Genomic DNA, 13,554 nt, shown 5'->3' with positions numbered 1-13,554 from the left:
AACGATCGTTTATAACGACGATCGTTACAAAATAACCGCTAACGATCGTTAAGGGTAACGATCAGCGACTGAAGTCGTTGCAAACTGGAAATCCGTCCTGGCGGATTTTTTGTAACGACGATCGTTAGCAAAAGTACGTGTGTATGCTGATCGTTACAAAAACGATCGTTCGTTAAGTACCGTACATGCGCAGACAGAGAGAGAGAGAGAGACAGAGAGATGTATATAGATATATATATATATATATATATATATAGATGTAGATAGATGTATAGAGATATATAGATATATGTTGACATAGATAGAGATATATCTATCTATATCTCTCTCTCCCTGTGTGTGTATATACTATATATTATATATATATATATGTACGCAACTTCCTCTTTCCTACTGGCCATTAACAATGACGTTCGTTCCGGGTTCATTGATCTGAATAACGTTTAGCATACTAGATGCGCTGTATCATACGTTCGTCACTTCCGCATCGTTCGTTCGGAAACGATCTGATCGTTTCCCACTTTCAACACCTCTTTACTAACGACCTTTTCATTTCTCTCCTTAATTGATCGTTCGTCGTTGCTTACGAACGATCGTTATCGCATGTCTGTACGTAGCATAAGTCTATTATATATATAGAAGATAGATTAGTAGCAAAGAAAATAGTCTCACTTTTTTTTCAGTTGCATAGCTTTATTTATAACATTGGATTCTAAACTGCAACTGTGTCTGATGCATACTTTGCTTTTTAAACTTTAAAACTAATAACCCTTTGGACTTTCCTGCAGTAAAACTTTATCCCAAGCTGTCTTAATCACAAGAAAAAAAATGTGATTTAACTGGGGCAACCAGTGAACTGCAGTTCCTCACTGAAAGCAGAAAGCTCCTCGCACAGCTGTTCATACTCGGGGTTCTGGCATTCTCTTTCAGTCGGCCACAGCTCAACCCAGGTGTCCTTGGTGATCAGGTAGGAGTATCTAGAGAGAGGAATAAAAAAAAAATCCTCAAAAACGGTTTAATATCAGATACGTTTATTTATTCACAAATGCACAGGTAATAGAGGCACGCTATACTGAAAGTGGAAAAAAACAAAACAGAAGATGTGTAGATTAACCTCCTAATGCCTAAATTGCCAGAAAGATTAGACAAGCCATCTAACCGGAAACAGGAAATTTGGGCGCTCCACAGGTGCTCCTGATAATTGTCGATAAAAAGGGAAACTTTGGCGCTGGTGGCACCCAGTACAATAGCGATGCAAACTGTGTCTACGAGAAGAGAGTACAAGCACTACTTGTAGCTGCAGTTTGAATAGCAGGAGGCGGAGGCCCTGTCACCCCCTTTTATCAGTCACCACTGGCACAAGTCGGGTTTATAGCCACAATTAACACAGGTGCCTATTGGATGCCCAAACTTCCATGGCACCTAAAACTTGTTTTAATATGATCAAGGCGGTGTGGATATCAATGTTTTTTTTTTTTGCATGGGGCAGTTAAGGTTTGGCATAGTTGTGGGGGTGAGTTAAGGCTTGGCATCGGTGGGGGGGGGTCAATTAAGGTTTGCCATGAGTGGTAGGGGGGTCAGTTAGGTATCGGTGAGGGGGTTGGGTTAGCGTTAGCCATCAGTGGGGGGTTCGGTCAGGGTTAGGCATCAGTTGGGGGGGGTGGGGGGTTGGTTGGGGCAAGCAACTGGTGGGGGAGTTCAGTTAGAGTTAGCCTTTGGTAGGGGTGTTCGGTTAGTGTTAGGCATCAATTGGGGGAGCAGTTGGGGTAACGTATTGGTGGGGGAGTTCGGGTAGAGTTAGCCTTTGGTGGGGGAGTTCGGTTAGGGTTAGGCATCGGTTGGGGTGGTCAATTGGGGTAAGCCATTGGTGGGGGAGTTTGGTTAGAATTAGCCTTTGGTGGGGGTGTTTGGTTAGGGTTAGGCAATGGTAGAGGGAGGGCACGTGTGAAAAAAACAAGATTAGATTTAGCAATAGTACAATATTTGTAAATGTTACCATATTCTACTATCGGAATTCTACTTCCCAACAGTAGAATATCAGTAATGTTACCAATATTCTACTAGTGGCTCTTTCTGGCACCAAAATTTTCATGGTTCCCATTTTGCATGTAAACCATCTAACCTGTTATACAATATGTGAAAGGGAAATAAATCATTTTAAGTGAATGAGTCTTTCAGACTTACATATGCAGACTATAATGTCCATCGCCTTAAAAAAACACTAAATTCTTGGAGATATATAGCTAAGCACATTGACTTGTTATGGTGGTAATAGGTCTGGAATCCATCCTGATGATAGAATCAGGCGGAGGGGGAGGAAAGAGGGGAAAAAAAGTTAATCTATAGATTGTATCTAATACGGTATCTTATCTGTAGCGAATTATTGGGAGGGCAGTTGTACTAAGTTCTTCTAGTCAGGAGGCTATTATATACTTAAAGAGAGTCTGAAGCCAGTAAAATTACCTTTTTTTATTTCCCATTCCTCTTCAGCATTAACATCAAAGATGATTTGCTGCATCCGTGTGGCAGAACAATGTATTTAACCCCACAAAATCGGCTGAGACTTTCCAAGTCTCAGATTTTGATGCCTGGGGGAGGCAGAGCTTTGCACTGTAGCTCTGCCTCCAGTCCAATCAATGTCCGCCGATCTCTGCCTCTCTCCGCCCCTCTCAGTGAAAGAAGACTGAGAGTGGTGGGGAATCTGGGGAGAGGTGAAAATCAGCGGAGACTGACTGCACTGAAGGCAGAGCTACACCACAAAACTCTGCCTCCTCCAGGAAGTAGCGGAGGATTTTGCCCCATGGATATCAGGGGGTTAAATACATAATTCAGCTGTGGGGATGCAATGAATCATCTTTGATGTTGATGCTGAAGAGGAATGGGAAATAAAAAAGGTAATTTTACTGGCTTCAGACTCTTTACACACACTAGGTTAAAGTTGGCTGATGGCCACCTCTGCAGAAAATCCGGCCTATGTTCAGCAGCCCCCGACCAATGGCCATCCAGCAAGTGACCTGCCAGGAGGATCAATTCAGCCGAGTAGTGGCCAATAGCTTTGATCTCCCCGCCTGCCATGTGATGTCACATCTACATGACTTTGTCGGCCCTCCCCCAACATTGCAACAGAACACATTGTTAACCTGTAGGCTAACTACATGTCTGTACAGCCTTGTCCCAGTGATGTCGCTGAGGGATCGTATCCCGATTCCCATTGGGTGATGTTCATTTAGCGTGTGTATGGGCCTTCAAATGTGTCCTCAGAATGTAGTTCAAACCAAGCTGACCAAGCCGTACTATACTTACTGATTTTATCTTCACTGCAGGCAATTAAAAGTTCATTAAAAAATTAAGTTATTGTTTCCCCCTGTAGTGAGGTGACAACTTGTATATATCACCACTTCTGAGTGACACTTACCCAGGACCACCCACATTCCAGAGATCTTTGGACACACCCCAGACCAGGAAGCTCTTGCCAATCTGCATACCAATCTCCTTGTCTAGAGTTTGATGACATTTTGCATGGGTGATGAAAGTGCGTTTATTACCCTCAGCAGTGATGTCCGTTCCTGGGGACAGAAAAGAGAGACATGTAAATTGAAGGCCACAGGTGACTAGCATACATCAAGTAATGCATCACTTCTATATTACTTAAATTCCACACTATCATTTGCACATTATTTAAAAAGTCAGTTTATTCTGTTTTTAATTTCATTTTTGTACACAGCAAATAATAATGACCTACATTGCAATTTAGCTTGGGTTTTTCAATTATTATTTTTTTGTATAAGGTTCTATTTTTATTGCCAAGTACATACTGTAACAATATTTTTCAGGGTATGTTCAGCCTCCTATCTAAACTGGATCATTTATTTAATTCTAGCCATTCTTCTAATGCGCTGTATGTACTGAATATAAGGGTGCCATCTTTGTTTAGGTATTCAGCTTGTTCAATGAAGCTTGACTATTCTACAAATTCTAACCAGTCGATCTTCTCAATTTTTAAGGCCTCCTGCCGTCTCAGTGCAAGTAATCATTCCTACAATGAAGCACTTATGTATGGGTCTATAGATGCCTCTTGGGAAACAGTGAATGGATACAGTCTCTTACCTCTCCTCCGTTTGTAGCAGTGTTAGAAACACAGACAGACCCTGCGCTGCTCCGAGTGGTCCACAACAACTCCATGGTTGGGAGCACCACTAATGTAGAGCTTTTAGAGAATCGAAGAGATGCCTGTGGACTTTTCTAAATTACACTTCCCAGTGTGCATTTTGTTAGCCACTGCATTGTAGGCATAATCACATGATCAGGATCCCAGTCAGAGGTTTTTAGTGTCTTTCACCATAAAAGATGAATGAACCGATAGAAGCTGGTTAAAAACTACTGCCTGCTTCCAACACTCAAGGGGCAGTGGAGCACTCCAATAGAGATGCCGTGAACATCAAATTTTCAGTTTGCGGACACCGAACTCAAACTTCCGTAAAAGGTTGAGTTCCCGGACACTGTTGAGTTCGCGGACACCTAACTCAAACTTCCATAAAAGGTTGAGTTCCCGGAAAACCGCCATGGACTTCAATGGGCAGGCAAATTTTAAAACCTACAGGGACCCTTTCTGGCCACAAAAGTGATGGAAAAGTTGTTTCAAGGGGTCCAACACCTGGACTGCGGCTTGCTGAAGGGGGATCCATGCCAAAAGTCCCACCAAAAATTACATAGTTGACGCAGAGTTGCGTTTTAATCGGTAAAGGGCAGAAATCACAGTACATTCCTACATTTGAGGAATAAAGGGCTGCTTTTAAATGTCCAGAGTGGTAATGTAAGGGTTATGCCCGCTTCACACTGACAGACCAAACACAGCATTTACAGAGAGCTAACAGGTCTGTAAGGCCCTTAGATATGTGTGGTGATGCATGTGCGCTCAACTGAATGGACCAGCGTTGGCAGAAGTTTTACCAGACAGGCTCAGGGTACAGCCTAAATTTTTTTTTTATTAGCCTATTTGTGAACTTCACCACGCTAACTAGTTAGGTGACTATGCAGCCACGTGAGATGGATGAATGTAACTTCAATGTGCGGGTTCTGCATGCACGCTCAACTGAACGGACCAGCGTTGCTAGATTAGAGATGGCCCGAACCTCCAATTTTCGGTTAGCGAGCTCCACACAAAAGTTCAGTTTCGCGCGAACTTTTGCGAATCACAATAGACTTCAATGTGGAGGCGAACTTGGAAAACTAGAAAAAATTATGCTGGCCAGAAAAGTGATGGAAAAGACGTTTCAAAGGGTCTAACACCTGAAAGGGGACATGGCGGAGTGGAATACATGCCAAAAGTCCTGGGAAAAAAATCTGGATTTGATGCAAAGCAGTGTTTTAAGAGCAAAGATCACATTTACTGCTAAATTGCAGACCTAACCTCCTTTCACACCTCTTGCACGTGTATACATCAATCAGGGAGTGTAATCTTCCTTCCTCCCTCTCTCTCTCTCTCTGATTTTGTCTTCCAGGGATTTGTAGGCTGTCAAAAGCAAGCTCACATACATTGGCCAGGAATCAAACCCAGGTCAACTGCTTGGAAGGCAGCTATGCTCACCACTATACCACCATTGGCCAGGAATCAAACCCAGGTCAAAATTATTCATTCCCTTCACAAACTGTCTCAGTCTGTGAGAAAATCCAAAGTTCTATACCATTCCAAATAGTCTAAGTTGTTCCAAAGCATCCTAATTACCCTGATTACTTGGGAACAGTTGTTTATCAACTCAACAGTTGAAAAACAGTAGCTCTCTGCAGTTGGATTGTGGACAGCCATGGCTGCGCATTGTGGCTGCTCACATGTCAGAAAAGGGCTACAAGGCCATTTCTAATTGTATTTAGGTTTCAGTGGCTACAGTGCAAAGTATTATTAAAAAATAAAAGATGTTCTGCACTGTGGAAAATCTCAGAGGACGTGGTCAGAAGCCAAAAGCGACTCCTGCGGTGGCCAGGAAGATAGTGAGAGAGGTGAAAAAGAATCCAAGGATCTCCATCCTGGGGAATATGCTGATGGCAACGTCTCAAGGTAGACAATCCAATGGACACTGCACACTGCTGGGTTCCATGGATGCAGACCAAGGATGATGCCACTTCTCTAGATAAGGCACACAAAAGCTCTCTTGGCCTTTGCAAATGCTCATGTGGACAAAGAAGAAGACTTCTGGTCTTCTGTGTTATGGTCAGATGAAACAAAAATGGAATTGTTTGGTCACAATGATGTTTCCTTGTGTATACATGGATCAGGTAGTGTAAGTAGTGTATTGCTTCACACTGACAAACCAAACTCACTGTTTAACGTCCAGCCACAAAGGGTTGTCATTAGTTGACACTCCCAGGACATAAACTGTCAATCCTCTCAGCGGCAATGTTTGTGTAGTGATGGCCGTGCTCGTGTGCACGTTGGTGAGAGTGCAAGCGATGATAATGAAAATTGAAAAATACTTTTTTTTTTTTTTGATTGATTGATTGATTGAAAATTGAACAGTTACTTATAAAATTCTACAATTTTTTTTCCTGATATGTTACTTTGATAACTGTGGTAATTCCAGAGCTAATACCTGCCGACAAGCGCTGACCTGCACTGTGCCATAAAGAACTTGTGCTGTGTACAAACACCTGTGCCTTCTCAAGTTGGGAATGTGAAAGCAATCAGTAATCCAACAAAACTGAGAAGCATCATACAGAAAAATTTTCTGCAGTTAAAGAGAACCAGAGATGAAGCACCCTCCTGTATTTTACCTTATAAATCAGTGGGAACATGACAGTAAACACCAAATCTACTCTTTTTTTCATTTGTTCTCTGTTTAATCTGACTGTTAGCATCTCTGATAAGAATCCCCGACTGAGCACTCAGTCTAGCTTTGCTATGGAAAGCTTATAGCTGAGTCGGTCTTCTCTGTTGTCTTTTCAAGCCCAAGCCGGCCCCCTTGTGGCTCTGCTATAATGACTCAGCAATAATCATTCCTAGCAAAGCCAGATTGAATGCTCAGTCCGGGATTCTTATGACTGCTGATAACAGACACTTTTAGCAGTGAGGATGAAACAGAGAGGATGGTAAGTGTTTTCTCTAATGTTCTTACTGATATATATGGTAAAGTACACAAGGGTGCTGCGTCTCTGGATCCCTTTAAATTGCAAACTTGAAGGACAGCTGTGGGGAGTGGACAACATCCCCCTGAAAAGTCTGATGGTAATCGGAATAGATCTACCATGATGCCGGCCGGAGTTCCCGTTCAGTGACAGGCTTTGTTGTGTGACCAACATAAATTCTTTCCTGACCCGCTGATACTTCTGTGTAATCTTTCATCAGCGACCACATCAGGATAGTATGGATGGCTTGAAGCTGTACCTTGTGGCAGTTCTCCAGAACTACTACAAGGTGAATCAAGCACTGCCAGAGAAGATTGTGCTGTACCGAGATGGAGTGTCAGATGGAGAGCTCAGCACATTTCAGAATTATGAGATCCCACCGCTACAGACCTGCTTTGGTACTTTTGAAAATGATTCCCCTCGCATAATTGTCATCGTAGTGCAGAAAAGGGTCAGCACCAATCTGCTCTGTGTCCGAAGCATTTGTCACAGGGCAGAAATGATATTGCATTCCTAAACTGGTGGCATAAAGTGCTTTAAAACATCTTGCGTGTGTATACATAGATCAGGTAGTGTAAGTAGTGTACTGCTTCACACTGACAGACCAAACTAACTGTTTAAGGCACTGTCGCAAACAGCTGTTTGTGTAGTGATGGCCATGCTGGTGCATACCTCCCAACTTTTTGAGGTGAGAAAAAGGGACACTTAAGCCACGCCCCTTCCACATCCCTGTTCACCCCCCACCACGCCCCCTAGCCACACATACCATAAAGTTTCATAAGAAAAATATATTGTTTTACAATTCAAACCACGCTGGTCCTTTCTATCCTGGTTCATTTTCCTTCATATTAACATTTTAAAGTTAGTAATATATAAATTTAAAGGATAGGAACAAAGTTTAGAGTCAATCAAACACATTTTGTAGTATAGAAATATACATATTTATATAGAAAGAGGGACAAAGTCCTGAAAGAGGGACAAATGAGGGGGAAAGAGGGACAGAGGGACAGGGCTCCCAAAAAGGGACTGTCCCTCCGAAAGAGGGACAGTTGGGAGCTATGCTTGTGCGCACGTCGGCGAGAGTGCAGACAATGGCGATTTTCCAGCCCATATGGTTGGGCTGAGGTAGCTCAATGACAGAACAGTGACTGTCCAGTTGATTGAATTTGATCTGTCCACAATGAAGCAACGACCTTATTATCTTGGGTGTGCCCCCAACACACTCATATAGGTCATTGCTTCATTGTGATACGCAAGCCCCTTCACCGCGGCAAGGTAATGATCACGAAGGGAAATTGACACACGTAAACACCTTTTGTTTTGTTGTTGCAGCCTCAGTGCGGCCAGAAAAATTAGGCATGTACACAACAGAAAAATTATTATTATTTTTGGTAGCGCCCACTGCTAGCAGCGGCCTTAAAAATTCAGGAATCCATTTGGAGTCCTGGACCCTGTTGGAGGTGGCGGAAAGGGCAGTCAAGCGGCCTGCAGGCAGAGATGCTGTGTGGGGACTGACTTAGTCTTCAGGCAGGCAGCAGCAGTGGTGTGCAGGCAGATATGCTGTATAGGGACTGACTTAGTCTTCGGGCAGGCAGTAGCCCTTCGGGATCCATGCCTCAATTTTAATAAAGGTGAGGTACTGAACACTTTTTCGACCTAGGCGACTTCTCTTGTCAGTGACAATGCCTCCTGATGTGCTGAAGGTCCTTTCTGACAGGAAGCTTGGGGGGGGGGGGGGGGTAGTATAGTAAGTTCAATCACCAATACAGTGGAAAGATATGCACTGGTGGTAATACAGTGTGCTGGAAGACTACAGCAAGGGCCAGCTGGGACTGTGGGCTGTATCTATGCACTGTCACCCACAAAGAGAGCTATGGTATAGTAGGTCCAATCACAAATACAGTGGGAAGATCTGCACTGGTATAATACAGTGTGCTGGCAGACTACAGATGCCAGCTGGGACTGTGGGCTGTATCTATGCAGTGTCACCCACAAAGAGAGCTATGGTATAATAAGTTCAATCACAAATACAGTGGAAATATATGCACTGGTAATACAGTGTGCTGGCACAGTACAGCAAGGGTCAGCTGCAACAGACAGGGCTCTATCTATGTAGTGTCAGTGTCACACTAAAAAAAAATTAGAAGAATATTCGCCCTCAAAAGAGCTTTTTTTTGGAGTGTTTACAGCAACAAATTTCAGCTAGGAGCAAGCTAACAAGAGCCTAACGCTTTCCCTATCTCTAACAATGTCTCTCCCTCTCACTACAGCAGCAGACAGAGACTAAGAACATGGCCGACGCTGCTGCATTTTTATAGGTGGGCATGGGTCCGTGGGTGAGTGCAGCCTGATTGGCTGCCATGTGTCTGCTGACTGTGATTTAGGGGGTCAAAGTTTAGCTCAATGACGAGGTATAGGGGCGGATCGAACCGCCCCATCTGTTCGCTACCCGCCATGGATTTGAACATCTGATGTCCACCAGGAACTGTCCGCTGGTGAACCATTCGGGCCATCTCTAGCGAACACATAGCATGTTCGACCTGCCCCATATACCTCACCATTGGGCTAAACTTTGACTCACTACATCACAGTTAGCAGACACATGGCAGCCAATCAGACTGCAGTCCCCCACGGACACCCCACCCCACAGGTACTCTATAACCTATATGCACTTTATCGAGGGGGGCACTGTCATTTTCTCATGTAATGGTTGTGACCATTACTACTAATAAAATGCCATTATTAGCACTGGGTATACTTGAATTTTTACATAAAACAGACTTGCCACACTCAGCACTCTGTATTTTATAACTCAAAAGGTTCCCGCCATTACCTGCTTTGATGACTGTTTCAATAGTCACCACATAGTTGTAGTAGTTTTCATCTGGTTTGATGATTTCTGTGAGTTTTATTTTGTACACTGTTGATAGAAAAAAATGTCAGAATGAATACAAACTATCTCCACATTTTGACAAGATATATAATGGGCAAATATAGAAGAAAAAAGAAAGATCACATGATCCCTTTAGAGCGGGCCTTCTGGCTCCGGCTCCTGGAGCTACATTCTGGGTATACTTCTGTGCATCACCTGGAAGTGAAGGAAGGTTGGCTGGCAGCCTGGCTAGCATGCATGAAATAAGGAACGCGAGGAAAAATGGAGGCCCATTTTGTGTAATAAGAGTATCGTTAATCTCTACTCATATTCTTAGTTTTTAAAGTGTAAATTGTGTAAATTGTCATAATAAAATATCTGTATATATCAACAATATTTTTCTACATCTTAAACTAACCCTACTTACACATAGAACCCCCCTCGGACACTTAACCCTAAAACCCCCCTTCTTGATGCCTAGCCCTAAAATGTCCCTTCTTGATGCCTAACCCTAAACCCCCCTTACCACGGAATCCCTCCCCATACCATGGACCATGCAGACGCTTTGCCACCAGCTCCCACTATCCTCTCCATCCCCCACACCTGTCACCCTCACCCATGCTGGTACCCAGTGCAACCATGGGTGCACTGGGTGCAAGCATGGGTCAGGGTGATAGGTGTGGGCAGGTGGAGAGGACAGCGGGAGCTGGTGGCAAAGCGTCTGCATAGGACTCACTCTCAGCTATAATTAGTATAGCTGAGAGCAGCGGCTGCGCTACCGTCACATATCCGTTGCACATGCCACGGATATGGCTCTGGGGTGCCCAATGGGATTATCCCAAATATATTGTTTTTTCTGTGCCTCAGCCTGCATGTTGTGGATGGTGCTTGCAGCTCGTAATCATCAGCAGCCCTGGTCTATCCGCCCCCTGCCCAATCAGGAGCACCAGGCAGGGGGTGTGGGATTGATTTGCAAAGGCAGGGGACTGGAGAGAGCATGAGTTGCTCCACCCCCTGCACATGTAGAGGAGACGCCATTTGCCCGCCCTGTGCCCGCTGCCACTGACCCAAGTTTCCCTCTAGTTCCCACAGTTCTTATTAACATATCCTGCATGTAAGGGGCTTTGTTATTAACCGTTAAAGTCGAGTTTAATGCTGAAATTCAATTCGAAACCACATTCAAATTAGTATTTCGTTTCTATACTTGATCACAACCATTTCATAAGTGGGCGGAGTCGTGATCGTGATCACTTGAATTTGTGATCAGGGGTATCCGAGCAACCCTGATTACTACTACTGCAATGCACATATAGAGGTGTTCATTACCAGCATAGCACCAATGAAAAGCTAATAAAATGAATAAAGGGGGGCCCCTTGGGCCCAAGGGTCCTGGTGTGGTCACAACCTCTTCATCCCCTATTGCTACGCCACTGCCTATAGTATTATCCCGTTTCTTTGACAATAGAGTATTCAGATAGGCACTCCTGCCCTGGATAATTAGTATGAGGGACATCTATCCCAGGGCTTCCCAACCATGTTGTGATTTGTGAAAGGCCACCAATAGTGCATTTTTTTTGCAGAAAACCCACAAATGTATCAGGTGTGGCAATCAGTGTCTCAGCAGTGCTGGCGAGTTTCCACAAAACTTGCACTGTTGGTGGTACTCAAAGACAGGGTTCAGAAGAACAGTTCTAGAAAACCTCTCACCCATTGCCAAAAGTGTAAAAAAAAAAAAAGTTATGTACTCCCTTAAACATAATATTGCAACATTTTGTTCTGTCTGTTATACTGACTGAAGTGAAATTGTGGCGTTGGTTTTAAAGGGAGTCTGAAGTCAATTTTAAAATAAAAAAGAGATACTCATCTAAGGAAAGGGGAGGCTCTGGGTCCCATAGAACCTTCCCATTCTCCTGCCAGTCTCCTCGTTCCCCACAGGCTCCCCCATTAGCAGTCCATGACCAATTGGTCATGGACTGCTTTCTTCTGGGTTGGGGAGACTTCGGCAGTCTCTCGAGCACTCGCGCGTGCTCAGTACAGTGCCGCCGGTCTTCGGGAGCCCAAGTTCTTACGAAGATTGCCGAAGTCCCCGGCGGGAGGTTCGAATGGAGCAGCCTGCGGGATAATGAGGAGACCTGCAGGAGAATGGGAAAGCTCTATAAGACCCAGAGCCTTCCCTCTCCTTAGGTGAGTATCTGTTTTTAATTTTAAAATTCACTTCAGACTTTCTTCAAAGCAGTGTGGACAAGCAGGGCCGGAGATCCCATAGATGCAAAGGAGGCATTTGCCCCAGGGCCCCCGACCTCTGTAGAGGCTCTGCGCCCGCTGACCCTGCTAAATGCTGCCTGCTCTCCTGCTCGCTCTGCTCCCCGGGGCGCTTGCTAAAAAGCAGCAGCAGCAGCAATTACTCACCTCTTCCAGCAGACGGCATAGTCCGGGCACTCTTGCCATGTTGTCCTCCACCTCCTCTATGACCCGGCGTGTGTTTACAAATAACGCCTGCCGGATCATAGCGAAGGTGGAGGACAGCATGGCAAGAGTGTCCGGACTGTGCGGTCCGCCGGAAGAGGTGAGTAATTGCTGCTGCAGCTTGTTAGCAAGGGCCCCAGGGAGCAGAGGTAATCGCCGGGAAGGGCTTTGGTGTTCGGGCAGGGGCCCCCCCATTCAATTTGCCCCAGGACCCGGAGCCCCTTAAGCCGACCCTGTGGACAAGAAGCTAGACACGGAGGGCCTCCAGTGTGTCAAGGGGCAACATATGGTATTTTGTGCTGACCACACTGATTCCACGCTCCTGTGGACCTTATGAATGGTGGACACCATCATTTGTGTATTTATGTCTCTCGATAGACTAATAGAGCCGTGGCTCATTCTGGCTGCAGAAAGAGAAAGTGAGCAGCTTGCTGTACAGAATGGGATGAGTTACCAGCTCTTGTGCAACTGTGCTGAATAGTTCTTCAAAAAGGTAAAACCTTTAGTAAAAACACAAACAAATGCTCCGGTATAGAGGAGCACAGACTGGCACTAGATGCTGCAGCTAATATGAGTGTAGGCTGCTCTGGGATTGCGTAGTGCCAAAAACGTGCACTCAGTGATGCAACAAATCATCTGAATGAAGAAGAGGGAAAGAGACACAGTAAATGCTAATGGTACTTTTTAATCACTGATGCATGCAGACAGCATGGTTATTATTATTATTATTTAGTATTTATATATTACGCAGCGCTGTACAGTATATATATATATATATATCTTGTCACTAACTGTCCCTCAAAGGAGCTCACAATCTAATCCCTACCATTGCCATATGTCTATATTATGAAGTGTAAGTACTGTAGTCTAGGGCCAATTTTAGAGGGAGCCAATTAACTTATCTGTATGTTTTTGGAATGTGGGAGGAAACCGGAGTGCCCGGAGGAAACCCACGCAGACACAGAGAGAACATACAAACTCTTTGCAGATAGCAGCAGGGATGGTCGTAGTCAGCCAACTTCGCTACGCTGGAACTACGCGTAGCTTTCCGTGATTATGCTTTGCAAACTACGGCTGCGAAATCAGAAACTTCGATA

General features: G+C 44.5%; 1 protein-coding gene across 1 annotated transcript in view; it reads right to left on the bottom strand.

Moving 5' to 3' along the window:
* Nucleotides 1-672: 672 nt before the first annotated feature.
* Nucleotides 673-13,554, bottom strand: part of LOC137562605 (venom factor-like) — a 316,987-nt gene continuing 304,105 nt past the window's right edge. Inside the window, exons 39-41 of the mRNA XM_068274109.1 lie at nucleotides 9,953-10,039; nucleotides 3,416-3,566; nucleotides 673-977 (exon numbers count right to left, since the gene is read on the bottom strand). Coding sequence (XP_068130210.1) covers nucleotides 836-977; nucleotides 3,416-3,566; nucleotides 9,953-10,039 — 380 coding nt within the window. The 3' untranslated portion in view covers nucleotides 673-835. The remainder of the gene's footprint in view (nucleotides 978-3,415; nucleotides 3,567-9,952; nucleotides 10,040-13,554) is intronic.

The sequence above is a fragment of the Hyperolius riggenbachi genome, chromosome 3 (assembly GCF_040937935.1).
Source record: "Hyperolius riggenbachi isolate aHypRig1 chromosome 3, aHypRig1.pri, whole genome shotgun sequence".
NCBI lineage: Eukaryota > Metazoa > Chordata > Amphibia > Anura > Hyperoliidae > Hyperolius > Hyperolius riggenbachi.
The sequence above is the reverse complement of the archived record's forward strand: the minus strand, read 5'-3'. Positions and strand labels throughout refer to the sequence as shown.